This window comes from Anas platyrhynchos, chromosome 3 (assembly GCF_047663525.1).
Source record: "Anas platyrhynchos isolate ZD024472 breed Pekin duck chromosome 3, IASCAAS_PekinDuck_T2T, whole genome shotgun sequence".
Lineage (NCBI taxonomy): Eukaryota > Metazoa > Chordata > Aves > Anseriformes > Anatidae > Anas > Anas platyrhynchos.
The window spans coordinates 19,682,154-19,707,989 of record NC_092589.1 but is presented as its reverse complement, the minus strand read 5'-3'; the positions used below and the strand labels follow the sequence as shown (position 1 = coordinate 19,707,989).

The 25,836-nt window shown below is 39.8% G+C and overlaps 1 protein-coding gene across 5 annotated transcripts in view; it reads left to right on the top strand.

The window, feature by feature from the left end:
• The window catches only part of XDH (xanthine dehydrogenase), a 70,512-nt gene that overhangs the window by 17,016 nt on the left and 27,660 nt on the right, over positions 1-25,836 (top strand). For 3 of the 5 annotated variants that reach the window (XM_072035488.1, XM_072035487.1, XM_072035486.1), the window contains 14 exons: positions 4,832-5,039; positions 11,531-11,588; positions 13,420-13,516; positions 14,711-14,819; positions 15,795-15,921; positions 16,761-16,822; positions 18,639-18,707; positions 19,478-19,546; positions 19,952-20,038; positions 21,270-21,411; positions 22,022-22,114; positions 22,805-22,956; positions 23,625-23,718; positions 24,562-24,671. In XM_072035488.1, coding sequence (XP_071891589.1) covers positions 5,022-5,039; positions 11,531-11,588; positions 13,420-13,516; positions 14,711-14,819; positions 15,795-15,921; positions 16,761-16,822; positions 18,639-18,707; positions 19,478-19,546; positions 19,952-20,038; positions 21,270-21,411; positions 22,022-22,114; positions 22,805-22,956; positions 23,625-23,718; positions 24,562-24,671 — 1,287 coding nt within the window. In that variant the 5' untranslated portion in view covers positions 4,832-5,021. Of the gene's footprint in view, positions 1-4,831; positions 5,040-5,681; positions 5,901-11,530; positions 11,589-13,419; positions 13,517-14,710; positions 14,820-15,794; positions 15,922-16,760; positions 16,823-18,638; positions 18,708-19,477; positions 19,547-19,951; positions 20,039-21,269; positions 21,412-22,021; positions 22,115-22,804; positions 22,957-23,624; positions 23,719-24,561; positions 24,672-25,836 lie in introns of those variants that run through there. The other 2 variants (XM_072035485.1, XM_013101903.5) reach the window with 2 other exon arrangements.

Sequence of the window (25,836 nt, the reverse complement as noted above, 5' to 3'; positions counted from 1 at the left end):
GGCAAGATCTGTAGGAACTTTGAGAAATGATTGCACAGAGGCCTCACGTTTACTCAGCAGAAACCAGACAGATTTGTGATTGAACTTTCCTGCGTTGTTAGTAACACAACTAGCAGCAAACACCTAGCAGTCCATTATCAGGGTGGATAATCCCAACCTCAGTAACCATTAGAACACCTTTCCCTTGTACTGGGGAAAGTAGCTTTGAGAAGTCTCTTACATACCTCTTTATAGTTTATCTTAGTTTTGCTGTCATTTCCTCAAGTATTTTCTGAGCTGTGTTTGGTTAAAAACCATCTTAATGTCTAAGTTAGCAAGGCTGTTAATCAAGTTTGCATCCAAAATACTTCAGCAGTGTTCTGCTGAAAGAAGAAATCTACGCTAGCGATAGGTGTCTGCTTTAGTCATGCTAAATGTTTTTATTGCAACAGCTCTGAAGATTCATTTGTTATTGGCAAATCACTCATAACCTTATTTTCCCTGCTTGAACTTTGTGAAATAGCCTCCTGCCATAAAAACTGTTAGCTCTTCATCATTTGGTTTTGGATATAAGATAATGGAGAATACAAAAAAAAAAAAAAAAAAAGAATAAAAAGAGGGAAACAATATTCATTTTAAAAAGGAAAACCACTCCAAACCAAGAGAAAATTGGTTCGGATTTGTCATTAGAAGGTAAAATGGTAGTCACAGTAAGTGATCAGAAATATTTGAGATCTCTATTTCATCATGCAAAAAAGAGGAAGAACTGTAATAAAGGGAATAATTAATCTTTTTTTAACTGGCTTCTAAACAAATTAATGAAAATCGGAGGTAGTTGATGTTCTTGGACTTGAAGTAACAACTTTCAGCTCTTGCAGTTATATGCATATAACATCATATTAGCCAGTTTGTAGACTGTTCAAGTTTCATTTTGAAAGCAGTTAATATTTCTTTCATGGACTATTTCTTTTGGAAGGTAATTCTTCAATCTTGTTGCTGATTTTAGGGCCTTGGAAATTCTCACTTCAAATCATTCATGATTTAAGAGGAGTCAACACAACCTGGGAGGTAAAAGCTGGCCACAGTGGCTAGTTTCAGACAACTGGCCTATTTCAGTAATGATGTATTTTGCAATATACCTGCATCTGTCATCTTGTATTATACTGATAACAGAGCCCTTCTGAAATTTTCTTGGCAACCGTCTTCTCATATTTGACTGACAACAAGTCATCTAGACTTGTCCGGTCTAGACAGGTCTGGTTTTGAAAACTGTCAGTCATCTTAAAGGTAGAAAACATTTGGGAGCTAGAAAGCAGTCAGAGCACAGGGCACTACACGGAGTCTGTGTCTCTGTTTAGCCAGGGGCTTTGAAGAGGCACACACTGACTTGTGCAGTTGGAGACTGCTTGTAAACTTTTCACATACAAATCCTTCCTAGACAGGACAGTCAAATGTTAGGTTGATTCAGGCAGCCTTTTTTTGTTAGCAAAAGCTGTGAAAGGTTTCTTGTCTTTTGAACAAACTGTCCACCAAAATATTGCATTCTCAAATGAGAAGGTGATTAGCAGCAATATACACGTGCCAGCCAGAAGACTTGTAGAGATAGCAAATATACTAATATACTATAAAACTATTTGCTTAGGTTTTCAGGACAGGTATCTGAAATTTATCTCATTGTACCCTGGAAGCAAGAAAACCGATCGCTATTGTGTGAACTACTGATGAAGACGATGTTGATGAAGGCAAGGAATCACGATTACAAAAACCTGCCTGAGGAGTTGCTTCTCAGGTTACCCATCTGAAACACCTTTTGACTGACACATTAGACCTGGGTTATCAAAGAAAAACTGCAAATGGATTGAAACAAAAGAGCTTGCTTTGGTAATTGTTCTGAAGACTGGTGACAACCGGTACATTTCCACAGAAGACAGAATTAGCTAAGTTTATTCTCCTCTTAGTGCTGTCAGAGGAAGTCAGACTAGGAAAATAACTATAATTAAACTCCACCCATCATCAAATGCAGGTGAAGAGGTCGTAGTTCATGAAATGCATACATGCTATTATAAAGTATCCATACAATTACAACCTGAACACAGGACAATTAGTGATTCACGAGTAATGAGCTAGTATCCTCTCAGAAACATCGGTGAAGTTCTCTAGTTTGATTTGTGACTATGATCTTTTTTTCAGAACTGTATCTGTAACCAGAAAGGAATTTTAAAATGTCACTTCAAAACATTGCCATTTTTTTTAACCTCTAGAAGTACTATTGAAAAAGTAACCAATACACTACTTTCATACTTGTATGGTAATTTTATGGATTATTTATTTATTTATTTATTTATTTTAAAGTCTACTGCCTGAGTGAAGATCCTGGGAAGATTGCATTTCTTGGAGGTCTTTTGAGAGACTTTGCTAATGAAGTGCAAATGTCCCTATATGTCCTAATGTCAGATCAAAAGTCCTTTTATTTCAGGAGCCTGTTTCTAACAGTGGACAACAGATCCTATAAGAGAAGAACAGGCTTCCTTAGACAGCCTTAATATTCACAGTGTGTAATTAATATATTGTTTTTCTCTAATTTTACTTATACAGAGAATACTCATGACAAAGCAACAAAATTAATCTTCATCAAGTAGAATATATGGTATGTAAAGCCCCTAAGTAATCTTACAGCTGACACTAGATTTCAGCAGGTGGTTAGACTGCAGAGATCCTGAGATCCCTGAGAACAAGATACCAGTGCACGAGGGATATCTGTACCAGCTGAAGAGAGATTTCCAGATCTAAAGCTTTCCCGCTCGATACATCAGGCATTGCATTATAGACCTGGGAATTTCTTTTCTTTACTATCTGCTTTACCAAACGGTTCCTCATAAAGGCCTCCACAAAATCATCTTGATTCTTCTTGCATCTTCTTCAGAGCTGAGCCTGTCTTCCATCCTGTTTCCCCAAAGAGTAATGTGTGAACAAAATAACAAACCTCCTCACTTCTGGGTAATCCTCTTCCTCATTACCATGACATCTGTTTGTCATTGTGCTTTTATGTGTTTACTTAATTCTGGTGGTGAACTCCTCAGGTAGTAATGGTGTTTCTATAAATTTCAGTGTCTTTATTGAGCTATGCATACGATCATCTGCAAAAGAGATTATCATTAGGATTGCAACAGCCAGGTCTGCAGGATTGCAGAATGAGTCAGAATGAGAAAAGCTAGTTGCTTTTTTTCTTGATGATGTAATAATATATCAGCTACTCTCTGAACTTTTTACTGAGTTAATGAGAGCGTGGGGAATTCTGAACCTCTGCAACATAAGAAGCTCTCAGGTATGAATGGGCAAAGGGATGATTTCTAAAATGGGAAACCTGCTACGCTTTCACTGGCTGCCAGGTCAGAATACTTTGTCTTGTAAGCAGTCTTTGTTTTTGACAAAAGTTTTATTTTTTTTTAACTTAAGGGATAGCTATGCTAATGGAAATTTTCTTACGATACAGAAGTTTGCCGAGGTGTGAATTTTTTTTTGATTTTTTTAAAAATTTCTGGTAACCCTCTCTGTTGTTTAGAGTGGGATTCTCCAAATGGGCTAAGAGACTTCAGTAGGAGATACTTAGACATTCTAGAGTTATTCAGAGAACCTGGAAAATTCCTCTAAAAGGAGTATAGCCTTAGTTAGAGAGAATGAATTGATTTGGTTTTCTGTGATCAGACCTCAGAGATGAGGTCTGAAGCTTTATATTCTCTGCATGTAGATGTCACTGTCACACGTGTTTGTCTTTACATTTCGCTTTGTATTACCTGTATAGTTGGTTGATGGGGTCAAAAATAAAACCTGACAATGGTAAATCCAGAGATTCTGTTAGTGGTTTAAGCAGCACGGGATAGTTCAGCTCTGTTAGGCTCTCACCATGGCCAGGTGTGGGATTCCTTAAACAAGTGATGGCGTATGATTACAAGTGTTTGTAAGTCTAAGAACAACATCTTGCATTATGGAAGATACAGATTACGAAACCACTTCCATTTGATTTTGATGTTAATGCTGTAATGTCTGGTTGCTCCAAGATTGCTGTAACGTGGTACCTGTGGTTATGAGTAATAATTGATATTTAAAATATTACAAAACTATTTAAAAGTATTAAGGCTGTGTAGACTAATTTTGAGATGAGTGCTTGCTATGTGAGGATTGTTCTTGTAAATTTGCATACAGATAGAAAGCAGAAGAATTGAAGATTTCTTGAAGAGAAGTGTTATTTATCTAACGCTACTCCGGAGTGGGAGATGCCAAACAGTAGGTGTCAGCACTGCTTCAGTTAGGCACAAGCTCCCTGCAAATGTTGAGTAAGGCAACCAGAGTTAAGCACAAGTTTGCTGTGTGCTAGACTTCCAGCAAAATGAGTACCTGTAAAGAAGTGCTGAGACAGTGCCTGACACTTGTTATAAACGAGCTTTCTGGAGGAAGAGCTGGACAGTAGACTACATGAGTTGGAAGATAAAAACTGGTATAAATAATCTGTTTTCACTCTGACATATTTCCAATATGCTGAAGGAAAGACTTTCTGAAAATTGTAATTGAATTAGGTTTTGTTATCTAGCGAATTGACTAGAGAGGTTTCTCATAGGGAGACTTAATTTCCAAGGAATATTAAGAAAAGTAGAAAATTAATAACGACTAATGAGACCTAGTAAGCTGAAGAAGGAAAAAAAGACACAGAACTCGGACTGCAGCAGATAGGATTAACTACTGTGCTAGGAAACTTCTGTTGCATTTTGGAATTGTGCAATTTCGTGGTGTGGTTTTAAACTGGAACTAAGTAATTAGAAATCTTATTCATGAAAATGATGCATGTCCTGTCTAGGGGTCTGTGGACGATTCTGCAACAGTTTTGGGGAGAAAAATCAGGAAGATTTAAGCAAGGAAAAAAAATGTGGTTGTATAAACCATATGAAACCAGAAGAAACCACCAAAAAAAAGGAAAAGAGAGGAGACACAAATTCTTCATTGGCTTTTCTGTCTCACTGGCGACATGCACCTGAATCCAGGATGTGATGATTAAACCACAAAAGGTAAGCACAAAGGCCTTTAGAGCCCAGTGAAAATATTTTGATTTCAGCTCAGTGCTTCCTTTTAACGTGCTGAACCAGAGGTTCAGCTCTCTAGAATTGTTTTTAATCTGAACAAGTACATACCTGTGTGAATTACATCCTTGAAGGTGGGTAGCACTGTAGCTTTAAAAGTCTAAGATAAAATGGTGAAAGAGCCTTTCAGGCACTCTACTAAGTTGATAAGGAAGTGCTCTTACAAGGAAGACCTCACTGAACTGAATGCCAGGTGAATGGCTATGCACGGAGAGAAGGAAAGAGAGGGTTTTTGTCGTCAATACTCAGCGGAGAGTTGGGACACCCTTCTTCTCCACCTCTGCAACCATTCCCTCTGGACAATGCCCCCCACCCAGACTTTGCGTTGCATTGCAAAATGCTGGGACTTCCTGGCAGCTGCTGCGGTGGCACCCTGAGTATCCCAAGCTTGGCAGCATAGCCCAAAGGGAATGCAGCTGGATCGTGAGTCAAGTTGATCTGTTGCTATATAAAAGGGGGCGGGTCACTTTGCTTGTTCCAATTCCTTTTCTGTTATTGCTGCTGCAGAAGCACCAACCAAAAGCAGCTGGCACGCCTCTTTGTTGGCCCTTATATAACGTGGGACTTCACAGGTTACTTACGGAGAAATAAAGTCAGACGGTCTTCAGACAGACTCATATTACTTGTCGTGTCGCTGGTGCTCACTTCCCTGTTAGGTGTAGGGTTGCTCTTAGGGGGGAGAGGGGTTGGTGGTGCCCGTGGCCCTATTTGAGTCTATTTTGGAAGGTGTGCAGGATGGCGCCAGACGAGACAGGGGATGAACTTGTTTTCTTTGTGAATGGTAAAAAGGTAAGGAAGATTCCAGCATTCTTAGCTTGCTCCTTGATGGCTTGCTGATTACTTATTTTTCTAGTCTTCTTTTCTTCCTCTGAAGTTCTCTAATACCAGCAAAATTGCTATGATCACTTCTGAATATTAAACTGTCAAGGCTACTTACACTTACTGCTTTGCTTATTGGCTTTTTCCCTTCCTTATCTTTAGTTTTTGAATTATTCAGATAGCAATATAATGTTCCTTTTACAGTTGAGATTTGTTGGCAATAATTTGCTGCCGTTCTGGGGCAACTACTTTTACTAGAAATATTTTCAGTAATTACAATAGATCTGGAAAATGCAGCTCACATATAAGCATCTCTATAATTCATATGTTCAGTAAGTAATTGGGCATTTGTCTTTAAGAAGTGACCTTAGGAAAATATTTATCCCATTTCCATTTTAGAAGCTAGAAGTCTTTACAATCTAAAACCCATTACCTGATCCTGTTTTGCATATATCGAAAACTCAAGTATCACCCAGGTCAGCTGCAGACAATACCCCCAGAAGTCGTGGTGCCTGACAGGAGGGTGGGAGGTGGTGCCTGCACACACAGCACACCTTTCAGCTTTTTCTCTCAGAGTCTCATTTCTCCATTTAGACTTCCCCAGCTAGCATTGCAGGCTCTGCTCTGCAACAACTTGTAACAAGTCAAGACTACCTCTTTTAAACTCTGAATACAATTTCTGAGTTTAGCCCGGTGTTAATCTTGCCCTGCCTCTTTCCTCTTTCCTGATACCTGGGTGGAGAAACTTGTGCAGAGCAGCTGGTAGCAGAGAAACCTGGGGAGGGGAGAAGGCTGCTTATCTGCAGTATAGTTTGGGGCCAAGTTTGTGGACATTCATTGTGCCTTCTTCAGGGGTAAATAAGATGCAGAACTAATTTTGGGCTAGAGAATTAGCCTTTTTAATCCCTTGAGGGATCACACGCTATTTTTATTTGGTTAAAAAGCTCTGTGCGCTGCCCTGAAGACTGGGATAGGATTCCTATCAATTTTGCTTTTGTTGATCTTGCGTTCTAATTTAATCATGTGTAAATGTGGATTAGATTGTTGCTACGATCAGGGTGTTTTAGTTCTGAATTTGGATCCCAAGCTAGACTGGAATTTGAACTTTCCAAGGTTTTGTTAAAAACAAAACAAAACAAAAAAAAAAACACAACTTGGAAGCATTGGAAAAAACCTGGGACATTTGATGTCAAAGCCTCGTTTTGTCTAATTATCAATTGCTAGCTGAATAATGAAGTTTGCATAGTATGGATTAAAAATTAATCCAAGGTCTCTTTAATGTAATACTGATGTAGAAGTCAGCCCTGGTTCTGCGCTTTTATAAAGGAGACAACTCCTGAAGCTTTGCTTGCACTTTTCAGTAATGGTTCATGTCAGTGTTAACTGACTCTTCAGCTGCTAATTGTTGCCAAAAGGATGTTAAAAAGTTGAAGCTTTGTTTTAATTATGACCAGCTAATTGTGTCTTGTAAATGAGATCGTGAAACAGTTGCATAGGACGATGTATGAATTTTCTGCTCTGACAGGTGATAGATTTACCATTAATTTGTCTTGTTCTCTTTCTGTGAAGGTTTTAGTCACTTCAGATCCCTTCTTGTGAGCCCAAATTTTCAGAGTGAGTTGAGAGCTTTTTTCAGTCTTACAACAGGGGATTGCCACAATCATCTATGGCAATCCAGGCCCTATCAGAGGCTATACTGTTATGTTTGGTGGTGGTTTTTGTATTTTAAGTATACTCAGATGGAAGAGAATTGTTCTTCTGGTGCTAGACGAGCTTTAGTTCATAACCAATATGTTGCTCATGGCAGGTATGGGAATGTTTGCTAACTCTTCATATTCAGAGATAGCTGGTGCTTCAGCATCAATGATTGCTTAAGTATTACAGGAGCATTGCTCTGTGTCTATCAGTAGAGAAGTCTGTCTTCCTGGAAAAGACTCTTGGCTAACTCATGGAAAATGTGTTGCAATCAGTAAAGCAGAAGAGAGACGTAGCTGCACCAAGCTGGTTTTGTGGAACGCTTACAGATGTGGGGTGAGGTAGAGAAGGGGAGAAAGAGCAGGTGTGGGTCCTGAAGGCTGTCAGCTGAAAACAAACCTTTCCTTTCTATCTCCTCTGGCTATGTCCTGAAGTTAAAGAACATGTTGTGAATGTCGTCTTCCTTGGTGCTTTGTAGCAGTTTTTATGGAACCATAGTTCCCTGTTTACAAAACCGTATTGGAGCTGGCCTTGTGAAGAGTTAAAAGGTTTTATCACGTTACCTTGGCAGTCCTTGGTTTGGAGGAAAAAAAAAAAAAAAAAAGATTAAAAAAAAAAAAAAGGCAGGAAACCATAAACCATGAGCTGGAAACCACTACCAGCAGTACCAGCTCATTCCACATGTCGAGACTCTCTCAGCATCATTCCCTGCTCACTCATGCGACCGCAGTTCCACCTGATCAGAGAGGAGGAGGAGGCCCAGAGCCTCCAGTGACTTTGTTTTTTGGTTCCCTTTTTGGTTGTGCTGCCAAAATCATTTGAGCTATGCCCCAAGCAGATGAACATCCAAGAAAGATAACAGATGATTGGACTCATTTGGCAATCCAGTCTGTGGCAACAAACATGGAGTTTGCTGGCACACTTCTGCCTGTGAGAGATTGTGATGAAAGGGGGTGATCAGGAGCTCCTAGGCAATGCTGCTGAAACACCAGGTAGCAAATCAGGGTATGGATCCACCTGTCTGGAGTCCTGACCAAGTATTCCAGTCAATTTGCTGGAGAGACTGTGAAAGCATGACCAGGAAAGGTTACTGCTGCGTGTATTCGTGGCAGCTCTGCATTGCTAATGGGTTGCTGATACTCGTATGCATTTATATTACTGCCATAGTACAAAACTGCACAGTAAGGGGAGGTTGACAAGACAGGGACTTTCCTGGTAGCCAATGCTACTCTTTTGCATTATCCCGGTCTGTCATGTTGTCAAGAAAAAGTCTCAGAAGAGCTGAATACTTCATAGTCTGGGCTGTTTATTTTAAGCACCTCTTTGCTGGGAGTGAAAGTTAGCACACAACTATCACAAAGTTAACTTGGTTATATTGCCTGGATATGATGGAAAACAGCACATACAATTTATAGGAGATAAAGGCAATTCTGGTTTCATCAACTGGAAGGTGTGTTACATACGTAGCATGTAATTTTAGTTCAAACATGCTCAATATTTGTATTTTTATCCTGAATATTAAGGGGGGTGGGGGGAATGTCTGTGTTGGAAACCACATTAAATGGTTTAAAATCAAAGCCTGTGGAATTTTGATTTCAGATGGAGCTGTACAAAATACAGGTATTTCTCTCAATCCATTCTCTGCCCAGCCTGCATTTGTGCTGGGGATTGCCCCAGCCCAGATGCAGCACCTTGCAGCTGGCCTCGTTGAACCTCATGAGGTTTGCACAGGCCCACCTCTCCAGTCCATCACGGTCCCTCTGGATGGCATCCGTTCCCTCCTGTGTGTCAAATGAATGTCCTCCAAGCTCATGACCCTTACCTCTGACCCCACGTCTCTGTCAGCATTGCAGATACACAGCTACAGTGGAGTTGTCTGAAGTTAGTGCAGTAGGAAACTGGGCTGTGAGTGTGAGCTATGAGTGTGGGGTGTTCATGTCGTTGTTCTGCACAGTAGGAGCCACTTGCTGGTAAGGCTGATCCAAGGTTTGGCTATGATGGGACTCAGCACATGCTTGAGTACTTCACTAAAAGCCCGTGGAGCTGAGTGGCTGCATGCTTTGCTGAACAAAGACTTAGGCTTGTGTTTTACTGTGTGTTAAAACAAAAAAAACTCTGTTAAAGGAACAATTTGCCAAAACTTCAGTTGCTCAGTTGGAGAACATAGTGGAATGTTCTTTGAAAACTTTCAAGAAGAATTCTTGAGAGGTTTCTTTGATCTAAGGATAGCACTGACGTGAATATTCTTTAAATATTCATCTGGAAAACTGTTCTGAAGGTTTTTCTCTGTGCCTGGCTATCTTGGGAACTGGTTTGAAAGGGTTTGCAGTGGCCATTGCTGCAGACCTTGGGAAGGAACTCAACTCACAGTGAGGGTACAGATTTTTGGGGAAGGCTTTTAGCTTGGGAAATGTCTGTGAAAGGCCAGCAGTTCATGGGAGCCTAGGAGTCAGTCACAGGTATTTCTGTTGGAATTACCTGCTCGTGTCTGCCTATTTACTGAACTGCTGCAGTGCTTGCTCCGAACTGAATGGTCACGAGAAGACCAATACATGCTCTTACTAGCTGGTATGTATACAGGAGGCAAGGGTATGAGACCGTACTGCTTTGACTAGCAGCAACACAAGTGCTGCGTGATTTACTGGAAGGCGTCCCAGAGACAGAAGGAAGAACTGTTTCCTTGTGGATTATCCCCAGTGCAGAAATTAAGAGTATAGAAACAAAACAGCCCCCCCGTCTTGTGCCTTGTAGCAGTAACTGTATTGGATGGCTATAAAAATGCAGACTCAATATGAACCTTGTCTCTTGGGACTAATCCTGTCACATGTCAGAGACAAAAAATGAAGCAGTGCAGAGGGCTTTAAGCAAGAAAAAAGGCTTACACAAGTGCCTTCTCTTTCGTTTTGCCATTTGAAACTGGGAGCAATTAATTTATAGAAACAACATGTGCCAGGGTGGGATTTGGGTTAAAAGCAGTAAGAGGACTTGCAGTGTGTGAGAGCTGAGAACACGTGCTCCTGTTCTGGCACTCGGTGAATTTGGAAATGCTTCTTACCTTCTGTTAATAACAATGCCGCAGGAAGCCAGGCTCTGCAACCTGTGGGCAGGAGCAGACCTTCGGTTTCTGGCCATGGAGCAAAGGTCAAAGTAAAATCTCATTTTATATCTGATAGTTAACTGCTGGTAGTGTTGTTTACAAATGGATGAAGCCGACTCAAAACTTGCAAAGGAGATTTGTTCTTGGTTAGGATTTCATATTACTTCCTTTTGGATGTCTGCTAATGTAACACGAGTACACTTAACGCTGTCAGGGATGAAAAAGAAACTAAAGGCATTTGGTACGTGCTGTCTGACCTTTGGTACCTATAATAGGGTTTCTACTCTGCTTTTTACTTTCTTTTCCTGCACAGTCTGTTACCAGTTGTGCTTCTGTCTGTTTTCTGTGTCTATTCTCATTTTCTCCATCTCTTCTAATAGTAAGAAGTGGAAGGGTCAGAGGTCACTTAAGCCTGATCAATAAGGCTGATACGAGGTTTTGTGGAGATAACAAGAATTCAAAACTCAAGTCCAAAACACGCTCTTTCTTTCTCTGCTCACAAATAAGTCTGCTTGCTATTTTTGGTGAAGGGTTTTTTAGGGGTTGCCTTAGTGGGCCATGGCTGAAACACTCAGACCTACATGATATGTTTACTTTTTTCCCTTTTTCTCAATAAATTCGAGGCATCATTGTGTCTGGACACATGTAACCAACATAGCTGAACCAAAGAAAGGGGAGTTTATCTGTGATTCTACTCCCTGCTTTGGAAAAGAAGTTGAAGAAACATTAAGCTTTCTCCTTGCAAGTAATGTATCCAGCTGTGTTGTAAAGTTTTCCCTGTGTAAAAAGTCTCTTTCCCTTCTTGCAGGTGGTGGAAAAAGATGTGAACCCAGAAACAACTCTGCTAACCTATCTAAGAAGAAAGTGTATCCAATGTCAGAAGAAACTGCAGAAGGCGTTAAAAGCCTATAACATTTCATAACTGTTTATTGTTTAACTGTGCACAGACCATAGGAGGGAGTGTTCTGCATAGCCTGGTATTATTTCATTCTAGAAAAGATTATAGAAGGTATTCCAAGATAGAAGAATAGAAAAATACTTTATATAATACTTTAAATAAATCTTAAATAATTTGTTAGTACCTTAAAGGGCAGTCTCTCAGAATTGCTAGCAATTGGAAGATAGAAATGACTACAACATTGAAGGAAATTTTTCTGTGTTTCACAAAAACTGTAAACAATTTTCTGGCCAAAACATTACAGCCACTTGAGTTGGTTGCAGCATCATCCAGTAATTTGGATATTGCTGGATCTATTATATCCAATAATTTGATTATCCCATGGAATGCGTATCGTAGGGAAGGCTAAGGTGATCCAGAGGTCTGCACTTGGAGTTAAAAGTTTCAACCACATGCTACAGGCATGTTTACGTGAAGAGATGCAATCAATCATGTTTCACTCCTCTGAGATGCTGCTCACACATGACTCAGATTTGCTTCAGGAGCTGGGTAGCTATTACTGTGATGACGAGGCTGGCTATACTAGGTCTAGTTCTGTCGGTAGAGTCATTCCATATTTTCTGAGTTTTTGTTTGCCCAACTGGGAGTGGACGTACTCTAGACTGCTCATGTCTGTGTTGGTGTATTCTTTAAAAAGAAGCATGCATTCTTACTCCAGCTTTGCTGCTATGCTCTCATTTTCTAGGATATAACTCATGCTCTGTAGTTTCCAGCAGAACTATCAGCAGCCCTGTTTTATCTGTGTCTTGGGTACATAAATAGGGAAAAACAAGCCACCTGTCTCCTGTGCCTGTGTGTGCTTTTCACTGCTAGACCTTTTGTGCCTAAGCTTGTTAATAATGAATGTAAATAGCTTCAAAGAAGATAACCAGGACTCTTTTTAAATGTTCTGATCTTGCGCATGAGCATTCTGATGAACTTTGTAGACATCTTGCTGGTGGTAGAGAAGTACTTTGAAAACATGTTTTATTGAGGCAGATTAGCACTATTATCACAAAACTTTGGGTCACACAAGAGATCTACATTTCTGCTGAAGTAGGCATATAGATTCGTGAACATAATAGCTCTGGCTCCCAGTTTCTCTCTCCTGCAGTCTTATGGAAACCGGGCTACTGATAGTCTGCTTGGCTGATTGTGTTCTTAGAAGCCTTTGCTTGGGAAGCCACCATAAGTGGGACCAAGAGAGATGCTGCAGTGGCCAGGCTCTTGAGATGCAGGTAGTTTGAGAGCAGTTCAGGAGCAGTGCCCTTGTCAGTTGTCAACTCTGTGGCCTACAGCACTGTGTGATTGCCCTGCTTGGGTGCCTTCAGTGTGACAGGAATCACCAGGTATAGGAAGTAGTCAACCCCCACTGATAAAGGGTGCTGAAGATGTCACTGTGTGTCTCAGGAATGTGGCTACGTGCCCAAGCAACTCCTGCTCAGCTAAAGGCTTTGTCTCCCATATGTCATTTCCTTTTCTGAGTCAAATGGAAAGTGAGAGGTGTTGAAGTTCAGAAATCATTGTTTATTCTGAGTTTATTTGATCACGGGCTGCTTCCTTATCAGGGCTTTACGATGTTGATCTCAAAGCTCACATTGCCGCATTTTGAGTCCTCTTATGTCAAGTTAACTTATTAAGCAGGAAAAATATGAGTGCTTTGTTTCCAGCTAGAAATTGTTGCTGAGACTTGATTGACAACTGTGTGAGCAGGCTTCTGCCAACACTCTTCTTGTTTTCCTTGATTCCTGTATTCTCAGTGGGCCTATGTGGAACCAAACTAGGCTGTGGAGAAGGCGGATGTGGTGCTTGCACTGTTATGATATCCAAGTATGATCCGTTTCAGAAGAAAATCATGTATCCTTTGCAATCTGGACTCCGACAGAGTGTGAAATGAAATGGGGATAGTTCCAGGCTCTTGACATATCACTGTTTTAAAAGGTGTTATATAATGTATGTTTCTGCCAAAACATCATTTTTCATTTTCAGAATATAGACTCAGGAGGCTGAGACCAGAAGGTATTTTTTTCCAACAGCATCGTACAGTGCTGATGAAGAGCATTTCTTCTTGCCCTGAATTATCTAAACTTACTCCAGTGCAGTCTATCTGCCTTTTCCCACCTCAGAAAATGTTTATGTTCCATTCTTGCAATGCAGTATAGCTTTTTTGCTATGCTGACCCAAATAATAACAAAATCTTTACTGCAACTGTATTACTACAATAATCTGGTTTCTCTATGTATTCATTATTTCTCTACTTCTGTGGCAGCCTTCAGAATGTCTATTTCCTGAGAAATAAATTTTCTCCTCTTCTCTGTTTAAATCATGTGAGAGTGAAGTAGTGAAATCAAACCAAAAGGAGAATGTAGACAGGATGGAGCAGAGGTACAGGTTTGTTTTAGTTTATTTAGTTTACTTAGTTTATTTTTCCTGTGCGGAATAGAAGGCCCTGAAATGTTGGATATACTTGTAATAATGCTGCTTGGAGATACATCAACTTGGGATTATCTAACTTAATGGTTATATGTAGCAATATGATCTTTGATAAGATATCTTTAGGGTCATTACTTCTGTCTTGACAGAAAAGAAATACAGTAGCTAGCTCCTGTAAGAATTTTGCTGGTAGACTGGAGTTTTTCCTGGTGTGTTATCTAGAAATGTTTTTTTTATCTCTGGGTAAAAGATTAAGTGATCTGTGCTTTATGTATGTTTTTGTGCGAGTGAGTGTAAGCCAGCTGTATAACATCTTGGTATTTGTAGTTTGTCCTCATAAATTACTTACATTAGTTCTGTAGCTTAACATGAGATGATGATGTTTGAATTTCTAGGTCAAATCCTGTGGTACATACTCAGTTTAAACTTTAGATGAAGTTGATAAGAACTTTGGTCGAGTAGGTACCGTAGGATTTTGCTTCGAATACATTCAGTGCATCTATTAAAGTTCTCCAGTCCAGTGCCACAGTTTCTGATTACTCTTCAGCCCTCCTGGTTGCCCTTTTCCTTTGCTGAGCAGCACCGTTGAATGAAAATGACCTTAATTTATCATTTTAGCCACCATACTGCCAATGCTTGCCTCTTCCCCATCTGTGCCCTGCATCATGTAGCTGTAACTACTGTTGAAGGCATAGGAAACACAAAATCCAGATTGCATCCAGTCCAGGTAAGCTATTAATGTTGATTTTAATTGTTAACCTTAGAACCCTGTATAGTCAATTTCTTTTTATTCTACTCGGTCATGTTGCAGTGTATTGGGACCTTCATCATAATGTTAAAGCAAAGAGACTGTCCTCATGATTAGTCTTTACTTGCAGGAACAGCTAAGGGACGGAATCAAACTCCCTTGTCAGTTCTAGAGCTGTTACGCCCTAGCAAGTTAACTGTTGCTATCCTGGCCAAATTGCTAATGCTTTTGTTCTGGGGCTCTACTTAGTTCACATCTTTTGTCAGAAACTGGGACAACTGAAAGCCTATATAGTGAGTGTGAGGCAGGAAATCTGAGTTAGGTTTTGGCCCTGCTGTAGTTTTCCATGAGTGACCTTGGTTTCTCCTCCTGCATAGTTAGGAACCTGCAGTCGTAAGAAGGAATGAAAGGAACATGAAGTCTTGCTCTTCCAGCAAGGTGTTCTAATGCACTTCTTACGGAAGCGCACTTCAGCATTATCAGAGATATTTCTCCTTTAAGGGAAACTATGATTCACCTCAGTTTGTACAGCGGGTAGGACTTGTACCAGGATCTGTCTGAGAAAGCAAACAACAAAGAGAAAATGTCAGACGTGCATGAACGAATGAGAGTGTCAAAACCTTTCGTTTTCATACCTCCCCTGACGGCTCTTAGCAACTGAGCTTTGAAATACAGTTAGTTTTCTATCATGGCAAAGCTGAAGAACTCCCAGTCTCATTGGAAGCTTACAGTTATTTTCAATTACTCTGGGAATTTGAAGCCTAGATGCAAGCTTTTCAGTGTGCTCTCCTCTTTGAAGTCTGCTTCACAGACTAAATGAACATCTAGTTGAAGAACACCTTAGCTCTTCCTGTAAGATTTCTGCAACATCTCTGTTTAAAAAAAAAAAAAAAAAAGTACAACTATGAACTAACTTTGATATTACAAGCTGATGGCTGCTGTTACTTTTCCCAGGAGAGAATAGCAAAAAGTCATGGGTCCCAGTGTGGCTTTTGCACTCCAGGCATTGTCATGTCCATGTACACATTGCTTCGGAACAAACCTGAACCCAACATGGAAGACATAGAAGATGCTTTCCAAGGTAAAACCCACGGTCATGCAGAGGTGCAACCGGTGCTGCTTTCATAACAGCTGTTTCACCAAGTGGGTTGGAGGTGCACCTTCATTTAATGTATTTCATGAAAGACAGACAATTGTTATGAGGTTAAGAAATAACCTCATATTCCCATAGAAGACTGATTGGGTGCTATGAAGTAAACAAAAATGGCCTATGTAAAGTCCCACAGAAGCACACTGTGTGTCCTTAAGCAGTGGCAAGTGGTCTCAGGACTGCACTGAGCTTAATGCAACAAGTATGTGATCAGTGCCTTAGAGGTTTATAAGAGCCCTCCACATCTTGTGGAGGTAAATTCATCACTAGGACAAGAGCTTGCAATGTGACAGAGCATTTGGGCCAGCCAGCCTCAAGTAAAGGACCACGACAGCAATATGCATGATGGAGTAGGGTAAAATCCAACTGTCAAAATTACCTCAGAGGATCCTGTTAATACTGAAATTAGAGAGCTATTACCAGGCTTCTGACAGTGGCCCAAAAGGAAATCAGATGCATAAGAATCAATCTGTTTGCAGTTCAGGAGACTGGGTGGTTGGTATGCTGATTAGACTTGCACAATTGAGGTAAATGAATACTGAATAGGGCAGAATGTTTTTTCACTAAATTAATTTCAATTTAAAATTTCAGTGACAATGGGTGGTAAGATTGCTGCAAAAATTATTTATGAAATATTCCTCCTCCTGGCTTTTTCATTAGCTTTATCTATATTTGAGAAGCTATGGTGAGAAACAACAGAATGTTCTAGAAGAGGATAAACATTCAGCTTAATAACACTAAGCACTTTTCCTTTTGCTCTGGCTATGCAGGAAACTTGTGTCGGTGTACAGGATACAGACCCATTCTGGAGGGATACAGGACATTTGCTAAAGTAAGTGGCTTCAGATAGCGTTCAAAATATTCTGGAATTTTGGCTGTCTTTCTCTCTGTTAGTAAAATACAGCATGACCTGAAAAGGGGAGGAAAATATAAGTGCTGTACCCCAGCTCCAACTTTGGACACACTGTATGTGGTTCGTACATTGAAAAAGCAAGAGTGACTCACTCACTACAGTTTCTCAAAGTGCAGTGCTTTGTTAAGATCCACCTGATGGTCCCTTTTTGGATCACAGGTAGTCAGGCATAATTCTTTTCTGTAAGTTTGAAAACCTCATAATTGCCGAACAGTTGCTGATGATCCCTGATGTGGAGAAAGCGTAAAAGGCTGGTGAATGAATAGGAACAGACTGAGGGGAAATTTGATCAGACAGTTGCTTTCTTGAAAGATCACCAGCAGAGGTGAAGTAACTCTGGAAAGAAGTTGAAGTCACAACTATATAGCTCTTGCCCTAAATTCTTCTACTGTATAGGTGACAAGTGAAGCTTTGCCAAAAGTTTTCTCTAGTCCTTTTGTTCCTAAAAGACTTCTGGAGGCTGTGAAGAAAAGTATTCACTAGGTACTTCTGTGATCACTAGCTACTCATGGGGCTACATGGGTATTATATATCAAAAGTGAAACAGAAATTAGAATGCTGCCCATTAATTTCAGCTCATTATCCAGAATTAAGCTCAACATAAGAGAATACAAGCAGGAGTGAGACACATTACAAATGGTTGATAAACCCGGTTGATATAGTCTACTTGGATTCCCAACAGTCTTTTAACAGTGTCTCATCAAAGCCTTTTAAAGAGCATAAGCAGCCATGGGGTAAGAGGCAAGATCTCTGTATCTATGAAAAAAAAGGCAGGAAATGGCAGGTAGGGGAAAGTGGTGTGTTTTTGAATGGTGGAAGGTCACTGATGGAATTTGGCTGTTGTAAAATCCCAGCCTGTTGCGTAAGCAAAGCTGTTTGAGATATTTCTGAATGAGCTGGGAAAAAAAGTGCAGTGGTATAAGAAAACAAGTTCACTGATGATATCAAGTTAGTTTGGATAGAGAAGATAGGAAGGGATGTTGAGGAATTTCAGCAAGACTTTATGAACCTAGAGCGGTGAAGAGAATGAGATACAAAATTCAGGGCAAAGTGATCCACAGAGGAAAATGTAGGCCTCATTTCATGTATAAAATGGTGGGCTGTGAGCAGCAGACTGTTACCATGCAGAAAGATGATCTTGGAGGTGTAGTAGATAGGTCCGTGGAAGCACGAGTACTCACTGGCAGTCAAAAAAAATATATCAAAATACAGCAAACAAAAGAGAAAACACTGTTACACCACTGCGTCATAGCTCTCCTACACTAGAGTGCTCTGTGCAGTTCTGATCCTCTCATCTCTAACAAGGTATAGCAGAAATGGAAAAGATTCAGAGAAGTGGAATGAGGATCACAGCTACAGTAACCTGGCTTCCATACTAACACTGAGTAGACTGGGACTCCAGGCTTGAAGAGAGCAGAGTATTGGGTGTTGTATATACTCACCCCTTTTACTCTTCTCTCTGCACACGCCTTCACAGCTGCAGCTGGACCAGAGTTGCTGTCTCAATTGTTAGGGTCTATCTACAAGAACAAGAGGTCAGTACACTAGAAATGCCCTTGCCATCACACTGCCTTCCACAAGCAAGGGGAAACAACTACTTGCTTGGGACATCCCATCTCCCATTTCTGGTTTGGAAATAGAACATATGGGATTAATTTCTCTCAAAAGGGAATAAAATCTGCTTAATTTCCTTAGAATCTGTGCATTTTTCTCAGAACTGCTTTTGTCCCCACAGAATTCGAGTTGCTGTGGCAGAGCAACCCATGGCACAGGATGCTGTCGTAGTAAGAGGGAAAACAGCATGGTAAGCTGAATTAAAGAAGCCATAAACTCAATTTTTAATATTGTATTAGTAGAGTTTTTATGTAATAGCCATTCCTCTAGCCCTACTGTAGTACAGGTATTCAGAGATGTCTGAACTATTTTGCATGTCTGTCTTGGAAAAATACTGCTGTCATATATTCCTGAGTGGCATGACTGGCCATCATGACATAGCTTTTAAAAGAGTGAGCCATGTTCTGGATCTGTGAGGTGAAACACCATGGTGACAACTGTAAGAAATGTGTTACTTGCTTTTTGTATATTGAAGCTACCTTTCTGTGAAAACACTTCCAAAAAACAGTTAACTCTCTGGTGTGATCTGTCCCAAACTTCATAGTCTAATGATGAATGATTTAATGACTATTCCAATAAATTGTTCCATTGGATCTTCTTGGAATATCTTGAGTAAAAGAGCTAATTTTATGTACTAGTTGAGGTACAAATGGTGGAGGGATCAAAAGAAGGAATCTGGACATAAGGTGGTAGGAATGTAAAATGAATTTAGGAAGGAGAGAATATAAAGAAATTATTTCTTGGAAAACTCCAAGAAATTCTTCTGGATTATGGTTGTGTGGAATACTTCAGCAATTAAGATTACTTTGAGTTCTTGCATCAAAATGGTTTATTAATGAAAAAATATTACCAAGAATTTTCTGTTACCCAGGGATTGATAAAAGGGAGGAATATAACTGTAAAAGCTGGAATTTTCTGACTTTGTGCAGAATAGCTGAGGTATACTTGTTTCTTCTTCAGAATGGGAGTTGTTGTGGAGGAAAAGCCAATGGTCCAGGCTGCTGCATGAATGAAAAAGAGGACAACATGGTAAGGTGTTCCTTAAAGTACTTTTTGTCTCCTGGTGTTTTGGAACCTAACTCTGCTTCGCTCTGTACCAAAGTCCATTCGTTGTAACTTCACTTATTTAGCTTTTATGCTGGTGTTAACTCGAGAAACGTTCCTTTGTCATCTAACATGCAAAAGTGATGACACTTGATTAGAAAAAAACTGCGAATGTGTTCAAGTTCAGGTTTCTGATCAGACATATTCTTAGCAGAAAAATACAACAGGGAGAACTTAGAATGCTGGTCCAGGTTGCATCTTTTCACTGTTTGCCATTATTTGCTGCATGAAATATTAAGAGGCATTTGATTGGAAGGAGGAGTGAGTTAGTGTTACATGTAGATAGATTTCTCCTCTACCTACTATTAGTTTAAATTTTCTCTTTCATAGACAATGATGTCTTCCAGCCTGTTCAATGCTTCTGAGTTCCAGCCATTGGATCCTACACAGGAACCAATCTTCCCACCAGAGTTAATGGTAAGTTAATTCCAAAAGACCAAGTATGTTGTTCATTGGCTTCATTTTTCCATGCAGGGTTTGAATGTCCCCAGGGTCTCTGTCCTAAGGAAACAGTAGTGCAAAAAATGGCTGCCAATAAAAGAAGCATGGGCATAAACACTTCCCTCTGTTTAAAAAGACCTTGTCAGCCAGAATGGCTTAAAAGATACTGAGCCTTAAATGTCTTCCCCAGCTGTTTGGCTGACCTTGAGTGTTCTTGGGTTGCCTTCCTTTCCAGTCACTGCCTATCTGGGGATGGAACTGTTGCTGACAACTGGATTTCAGTTTACTAGGTCATCTGTAAACCTTTATAGTAAATACAGTCACATCTGAGCTAATGACCCAGTAATCCACTTTCAGTGTAGGGAGAGAAGTAGGAGCTATGGGATATAACTGAATATGTTTGAGCAAGGTAACTTCTTGAAAGCCCCAACTTCCCTCCACTCAGTATAGCAAGAGGAAAAGCTGAATGGCTTACATCAAAAGGTAGGTAAAAAACAGCTTCTCTCCATGTTTAATTTCTGTCTTTTTTAGGGTAGTATTCCCCAAAGAAATTGTTATGTAACAACAGAATTGTTCCAACCAACAGTCATTTCCAGTACATGGTTTGTTTACGGCTTCCTTCATATTTAAGAAATGAAAACTCAGTTATTAATTCTGCTGCTGCACCCAACTCAATCCAGCCAAATGGGTCCTGAGCTACAGCACTAGCAAGCTCTCATGATACTGTAGCCCAATATATATTTAGCCTGAAGTAGGCTCCCTGCTGTTTCTTCCCTAAGAAGTTCCCCTGTCTAAGAGTTGTTGTTGGGAGACAGCTATGTTAGTCTGTTTTCTTCAGTCACAGAATGAAGGAATGAAAAAGGGAACCAGAATCTGGCCTTATTACTTCTGAGATGGGTGAAGCTACCAGTATCTGCCACAACTTGGGGATGATGGAGCGTGCTGGCAGAGGTGTTGGTAGGATGAAGTGGCAGCAGGATGCACCTGGCAGAATCAGGAAGGAAAAACTTCTGTCAGCATGACAGAGACTCTTGTCAGTGATAGTGGAAGAATGGAGAATAGCTAACTGATCAACAGTGTGGATATCACAGGTGCCTGTCAGTAACTTGACTGAGAGGGAGCCTGGCCTGGTATAGGCATGGGCACCCATGAGAGATTCTTGGCTTGATGTAGGGGGTTTGAACTCCATCTGAACTCATATTTGCAGAGTCAGAAAAACAAACAGCAGAAGCAGCTGTGTTTCAAAGGTGAACGTGTAATGTGGATCCAGCCTACGACTCTCCAGGAACTGGTGGCCCTCAAATCCCAATACCCCAATGCCAAGCTTGTTGTGGGAAACACGGAAGTGGGTAAGAGGAAGAGCTCATGCTCTTTATCAGCAGTTGGAAAACTTTAAAAAGCTTACTTCGACCTCTGAGCCTTTGTACTAGTTCTGTGGACTTCTGAGAAGTGGGGAGTGGCACAGTATAAAATTTCCTTGTATTCAAAAGCTCTTGGCTGTGAAACCTCTGTTTTTCAAGATGTTCGAGGAATAAACTCTTAGACTTGAAATCTTGAACGTTTTCTCCCATAACATATACTTCTGCAACCATGAGGGGTGAGAGAGTTAAGACATACTGAGTAATTCTGTTATTCTAAGCAATTAATCCAAAGACAATCTCCCATAGTTTTCTGCTTCATTTCATACATTCTTCTTTCCTGAAGGATTATGTACAACAATAGGCAGATAACACAAGTGCTAAATAGTGTATTTAAGGTTATTGAGAGCCAAGAAAAAATTCTGTAGAACTTCCTGATATTAATTGGAAACAACTTTTAGTTTCTCTAAGACCATACATGATCAATGTGTTAGATGGTCAGTGAACTGACTCATTTATAGGCCTGCTGCCATTTCATTGGGAAACAATTTAGGCTCTGTGTCACCAATATGTAACTGAAGGAGTCTTACTTTTCATTAAGGTGTTGAGATAAGGTTAAAGAACATGTTGTATCCAGTGATAATAGCACCAACATGGATCGCTGAAATGAACGCTGTTCAACATACTGAAACAGGTGAGCAAAAAAGAGGCAGAATGCCTGTTAAATGGGTGGGGATTCCAGCAGAATAATAAAGAGGGTATGAAGGAAAATCCCCAGATTAAAGACTACTTTCTATCTCCGTTAATATTTCTCCCATGCCCCAGCAAGTGAGTCAAGTGAGTTCTATGTATAAATAATTTGAGAATCAAATAGAATTTTCAATGGAAAGTATTTTAAACATTTTTATCTCAGTTTGTATGGTGTTTCATTTGTATTGCTTGGGTTAGTATTGGGTTTCAATGAGCAATCTTCTTATTTAGAAATATTTTAAAATTAGTAACTGGGGAAAAGAAACTGGATTTCACTGTCTGTGTGAAAGTTATGTATTGTATTTATTTTTGTGGTGGAAGCAGGTCAAACTTAGAAATAGAAGTAATTGAGCTGATGTAGTCCATGGGGCCATCCTACAGTGAGGCAAAAGGGTGGTGGGTGACTGTCATATGAGAGGCAATACCAACATGAGCTGTAATTTAAAAGCGAATTTCTTCTGAGGATGTGATGTTTACATGCAGTGCATAAAAAGTACTTCGAGTGTCTTCTCCAAACCCTTACTGCCTAATTAAATTAGTGGCATCTAAGCTTTGTAGACACGGTTATAACTGTCCTCCCATATCTAGACTTTTGGGAGAAGAAAAACAACACTTTTCATTTGTTTGTTTACAGGGGTCACCTTTGGCGCTGCCTGTACTCTAAGCTCAGTAGAAGAGGTGCTGAGAAAAGCAGTTGCAGAGCTTCCTTCTTACAAAACAGAGGTCTTCAAGGCTGCCCTTGAACAGCTACGGTGGTTTGCAGGGCCACAGATCAGGAATGTTGCAGTAAGTGATGTGGGAGTATCAAGGACTGGAAGTGAAAGCTCGGTCTGAGGAGCTGGCCTCGCTCATCCAGCATTGCTGTGCCTGGTGCTCCCCATATAAGAACACTGGCAAAAAAAAAAAAAAAAAAAAAAAAAGAGATTACACATAAAACAACCCCAGGAAGTGATAGCAACATGGGGTCTCAGATGGTGTCTGTGCTGCAGTGATATCACAGATTCAGCAAGCAACGGCAACATGGTGGATGTGCAGGTCTTCCATTACTGTTAATGGGATAAGTGGGGGAAACTGTAGAGAGGTTTGGCTGTGACTTAACCAAAAATATGTTTACAGAGCTGGAAAAAAAAAAATTGACATTGTTGAGCATATGTGGTTTGAGCATAAAGTAACTCCAAAGCATTACCCAAAGACTGTTCCTAAAATTGTTTCAGAGAAATGTTAGTTTTGATGGGACAGCAATTGGTTTCAGGGGTTTTCTACTTTCTTACTTCATTAAAGGCCTAAAATTGTTGAGTGAGCAAAAAGAATATAAAGGCAAACTCAAGCCTAGCTAACCACTAGTGCCTGAAGTATATGTATGAAGTGTATGAAGTAATGTAGGATTACAAGAAGTTATTGTTGTATCTCGAGTTTCTTTTAATATTTATTTAATGCATTTTTGGTCACTCTAGGCTCTTGGAGGGAACATAATGACAGCAAGCCCAATCTCTGACTTAAATCCTGTGTTAATGGCAAGTGGAAGCAAACTGACCCTGGTATCAAATGGTAACTTACATTTCTTTATGATGCTGAGGTAGATGAAATAGTCAACTGTCCTTTCCTATGCATTAGGTCAGGTCAGAACTTTTAAAATGCATGTTACTAATACATAACATATTCTGTTTGACTTTATATGGTTTTGCCCTTTTTACATTCAAGTCTTTATAGACTTAAGGCTGGTTTCCCAGATTCCCAGAGAATTTTGAACTAGAATGAATCTCTAGTACTGTGCATGCACTTACAGAAACATCCTTGTGAAGAGCTGGTTGAAGGTGTCTGTCTATTCATGAAAAAAAGGCATATAATTGTTTCTGTCACTATCATACTTTGATACTTGTGGATTTTTGAGAAAAAGGTTAAAACCTGTATTGTTTTTTGTTTGTTTTTCTTTGAAGAAAACCAAATGTCTCAATTTGTAGTTGCTCTTAGGAAGAAATTTTTTTCATAAAGGATCCATTTGAGGAGCAGACTGACTGCTCAGTGACAGTCTCCTGTGATGCACATATATGCAGGCTAAAGAAAGAGGGACTTTCATTGAAATGCTGGAAACTGATTCTCCTGGAGACTCATCTTTCATTAGATAATGGAGGGAGAAGTTTGAGAGATCTCTTTTCATCAGTTCCTGTGCAGATAAAACTTCATATGTGCACCAAAACTGTCATAAATTACATAAGGACCAAAGTAAAGCTGAGAAAATCCTTCCTAATTTGGTGAAATTGTGTGGAGGAAAAAAAAAAAAGATATATGAAGAATCATTTGTGTAGGTCGAAGGCTCTTTTCATGTGTACTGTTGTCATTCTTCATCCAAGTTAGTTATTCGTCTGCCATTGATCTCTTCTTGCTCTGCAGAAGGCAAAAGGACTGTCACGATGGATGAAAATTTTTTCACTGGATACAGAAAGACAATAGTGAAGCCTGAGGAAATACTTCTCTCTGTTGAAATACCCTACAGCAGGGAGGTAAGCTTGTAGGAGAAGATTTCATTGTCCATGGAATTAAAATGTTATTACCTGAATGTTAGTTTCAATGTTAGGCACTTTTCCTTGAAGACCAATCATGAAATGCCAATGTAGACCCAAGAGGATCAGCAAGCAAATAAATTATCTGGTGAAAAGCAAGCAACGGGAACTGGGCTCTCTGGTAAATATAGTAAGCCCAACTTTTTTTGTGAAAGAAATATAAACTTCACTTTATTGTCTATGGCTTTTTGAGCACATTCAGTAGTGATTAAAGGTGCCAATGTGATGTTCTCAGAAGTCTGAGTTCTGTTTACAAAATAGTACAGCAAAGATGCTAGCAGTTTGTGAAGTAAAATAGCTTTAAGGTTCCTGAAGTTCCTGTTTCATTTCTGTGAAATGAAATGGGGGGAAAGGGGGGGAAGGAAAGAGAGAAAAGTGTGGGGATAAAAGACAACTTCACTTCTGCATCCTTGTCTTGCAAGCCTGAAAGCACTAGGACTGATTATTATGGCATTTTGCCAGTGGAGACTTGCAGCTTCAAATGAGCCTGCAAAACTTCTGTCAAGTAGAACAATGAACATTCCTCTTTTTTAGCAGTATGAACCATAACTAATTCAGTCTTTAAGGCAAATAACATCAGACTTTAGTTTGATGCCTGTGAAGGTATTTACCTTTTTAGCGCTTGTGACTAGAATTTATAAGATGCAAGGATTCACAATGTAGTAACACATTTCCTTTATAAATGGAAAAATCCATTTATCTGAAATGCTATCCTGTTATGGGATAGAACTAATAAATCCTTTGTCTATCCTCTATATTTGGTATCTAAGCATTAAGAGAACAAAGGTATTTTATTGATGGTGCTTTTACATCTATTTCTGAGTGATTCTTCCTTGATCTTGTGGTAACTGCAAGCATCTCTTTTTTTCCAAAATGAGAATCACATTTGAACGAGTCAGTGTAAAACACCACGTCCTTCCATTTATATAACAGTCATATGGCAGTTTCACAAAAAACAATAAATGTTTGCCAGCAGAGCAGTGGCATGATCTGTAGGTTATACGCAGCTCATTCATGTGAAAAACTAGAACAACTTTTGAACTCTACTTCCTGGCTGATCATGCTCATCAAGCATGAAACTAGGGAGACTGAAGTTCTTCAAGGG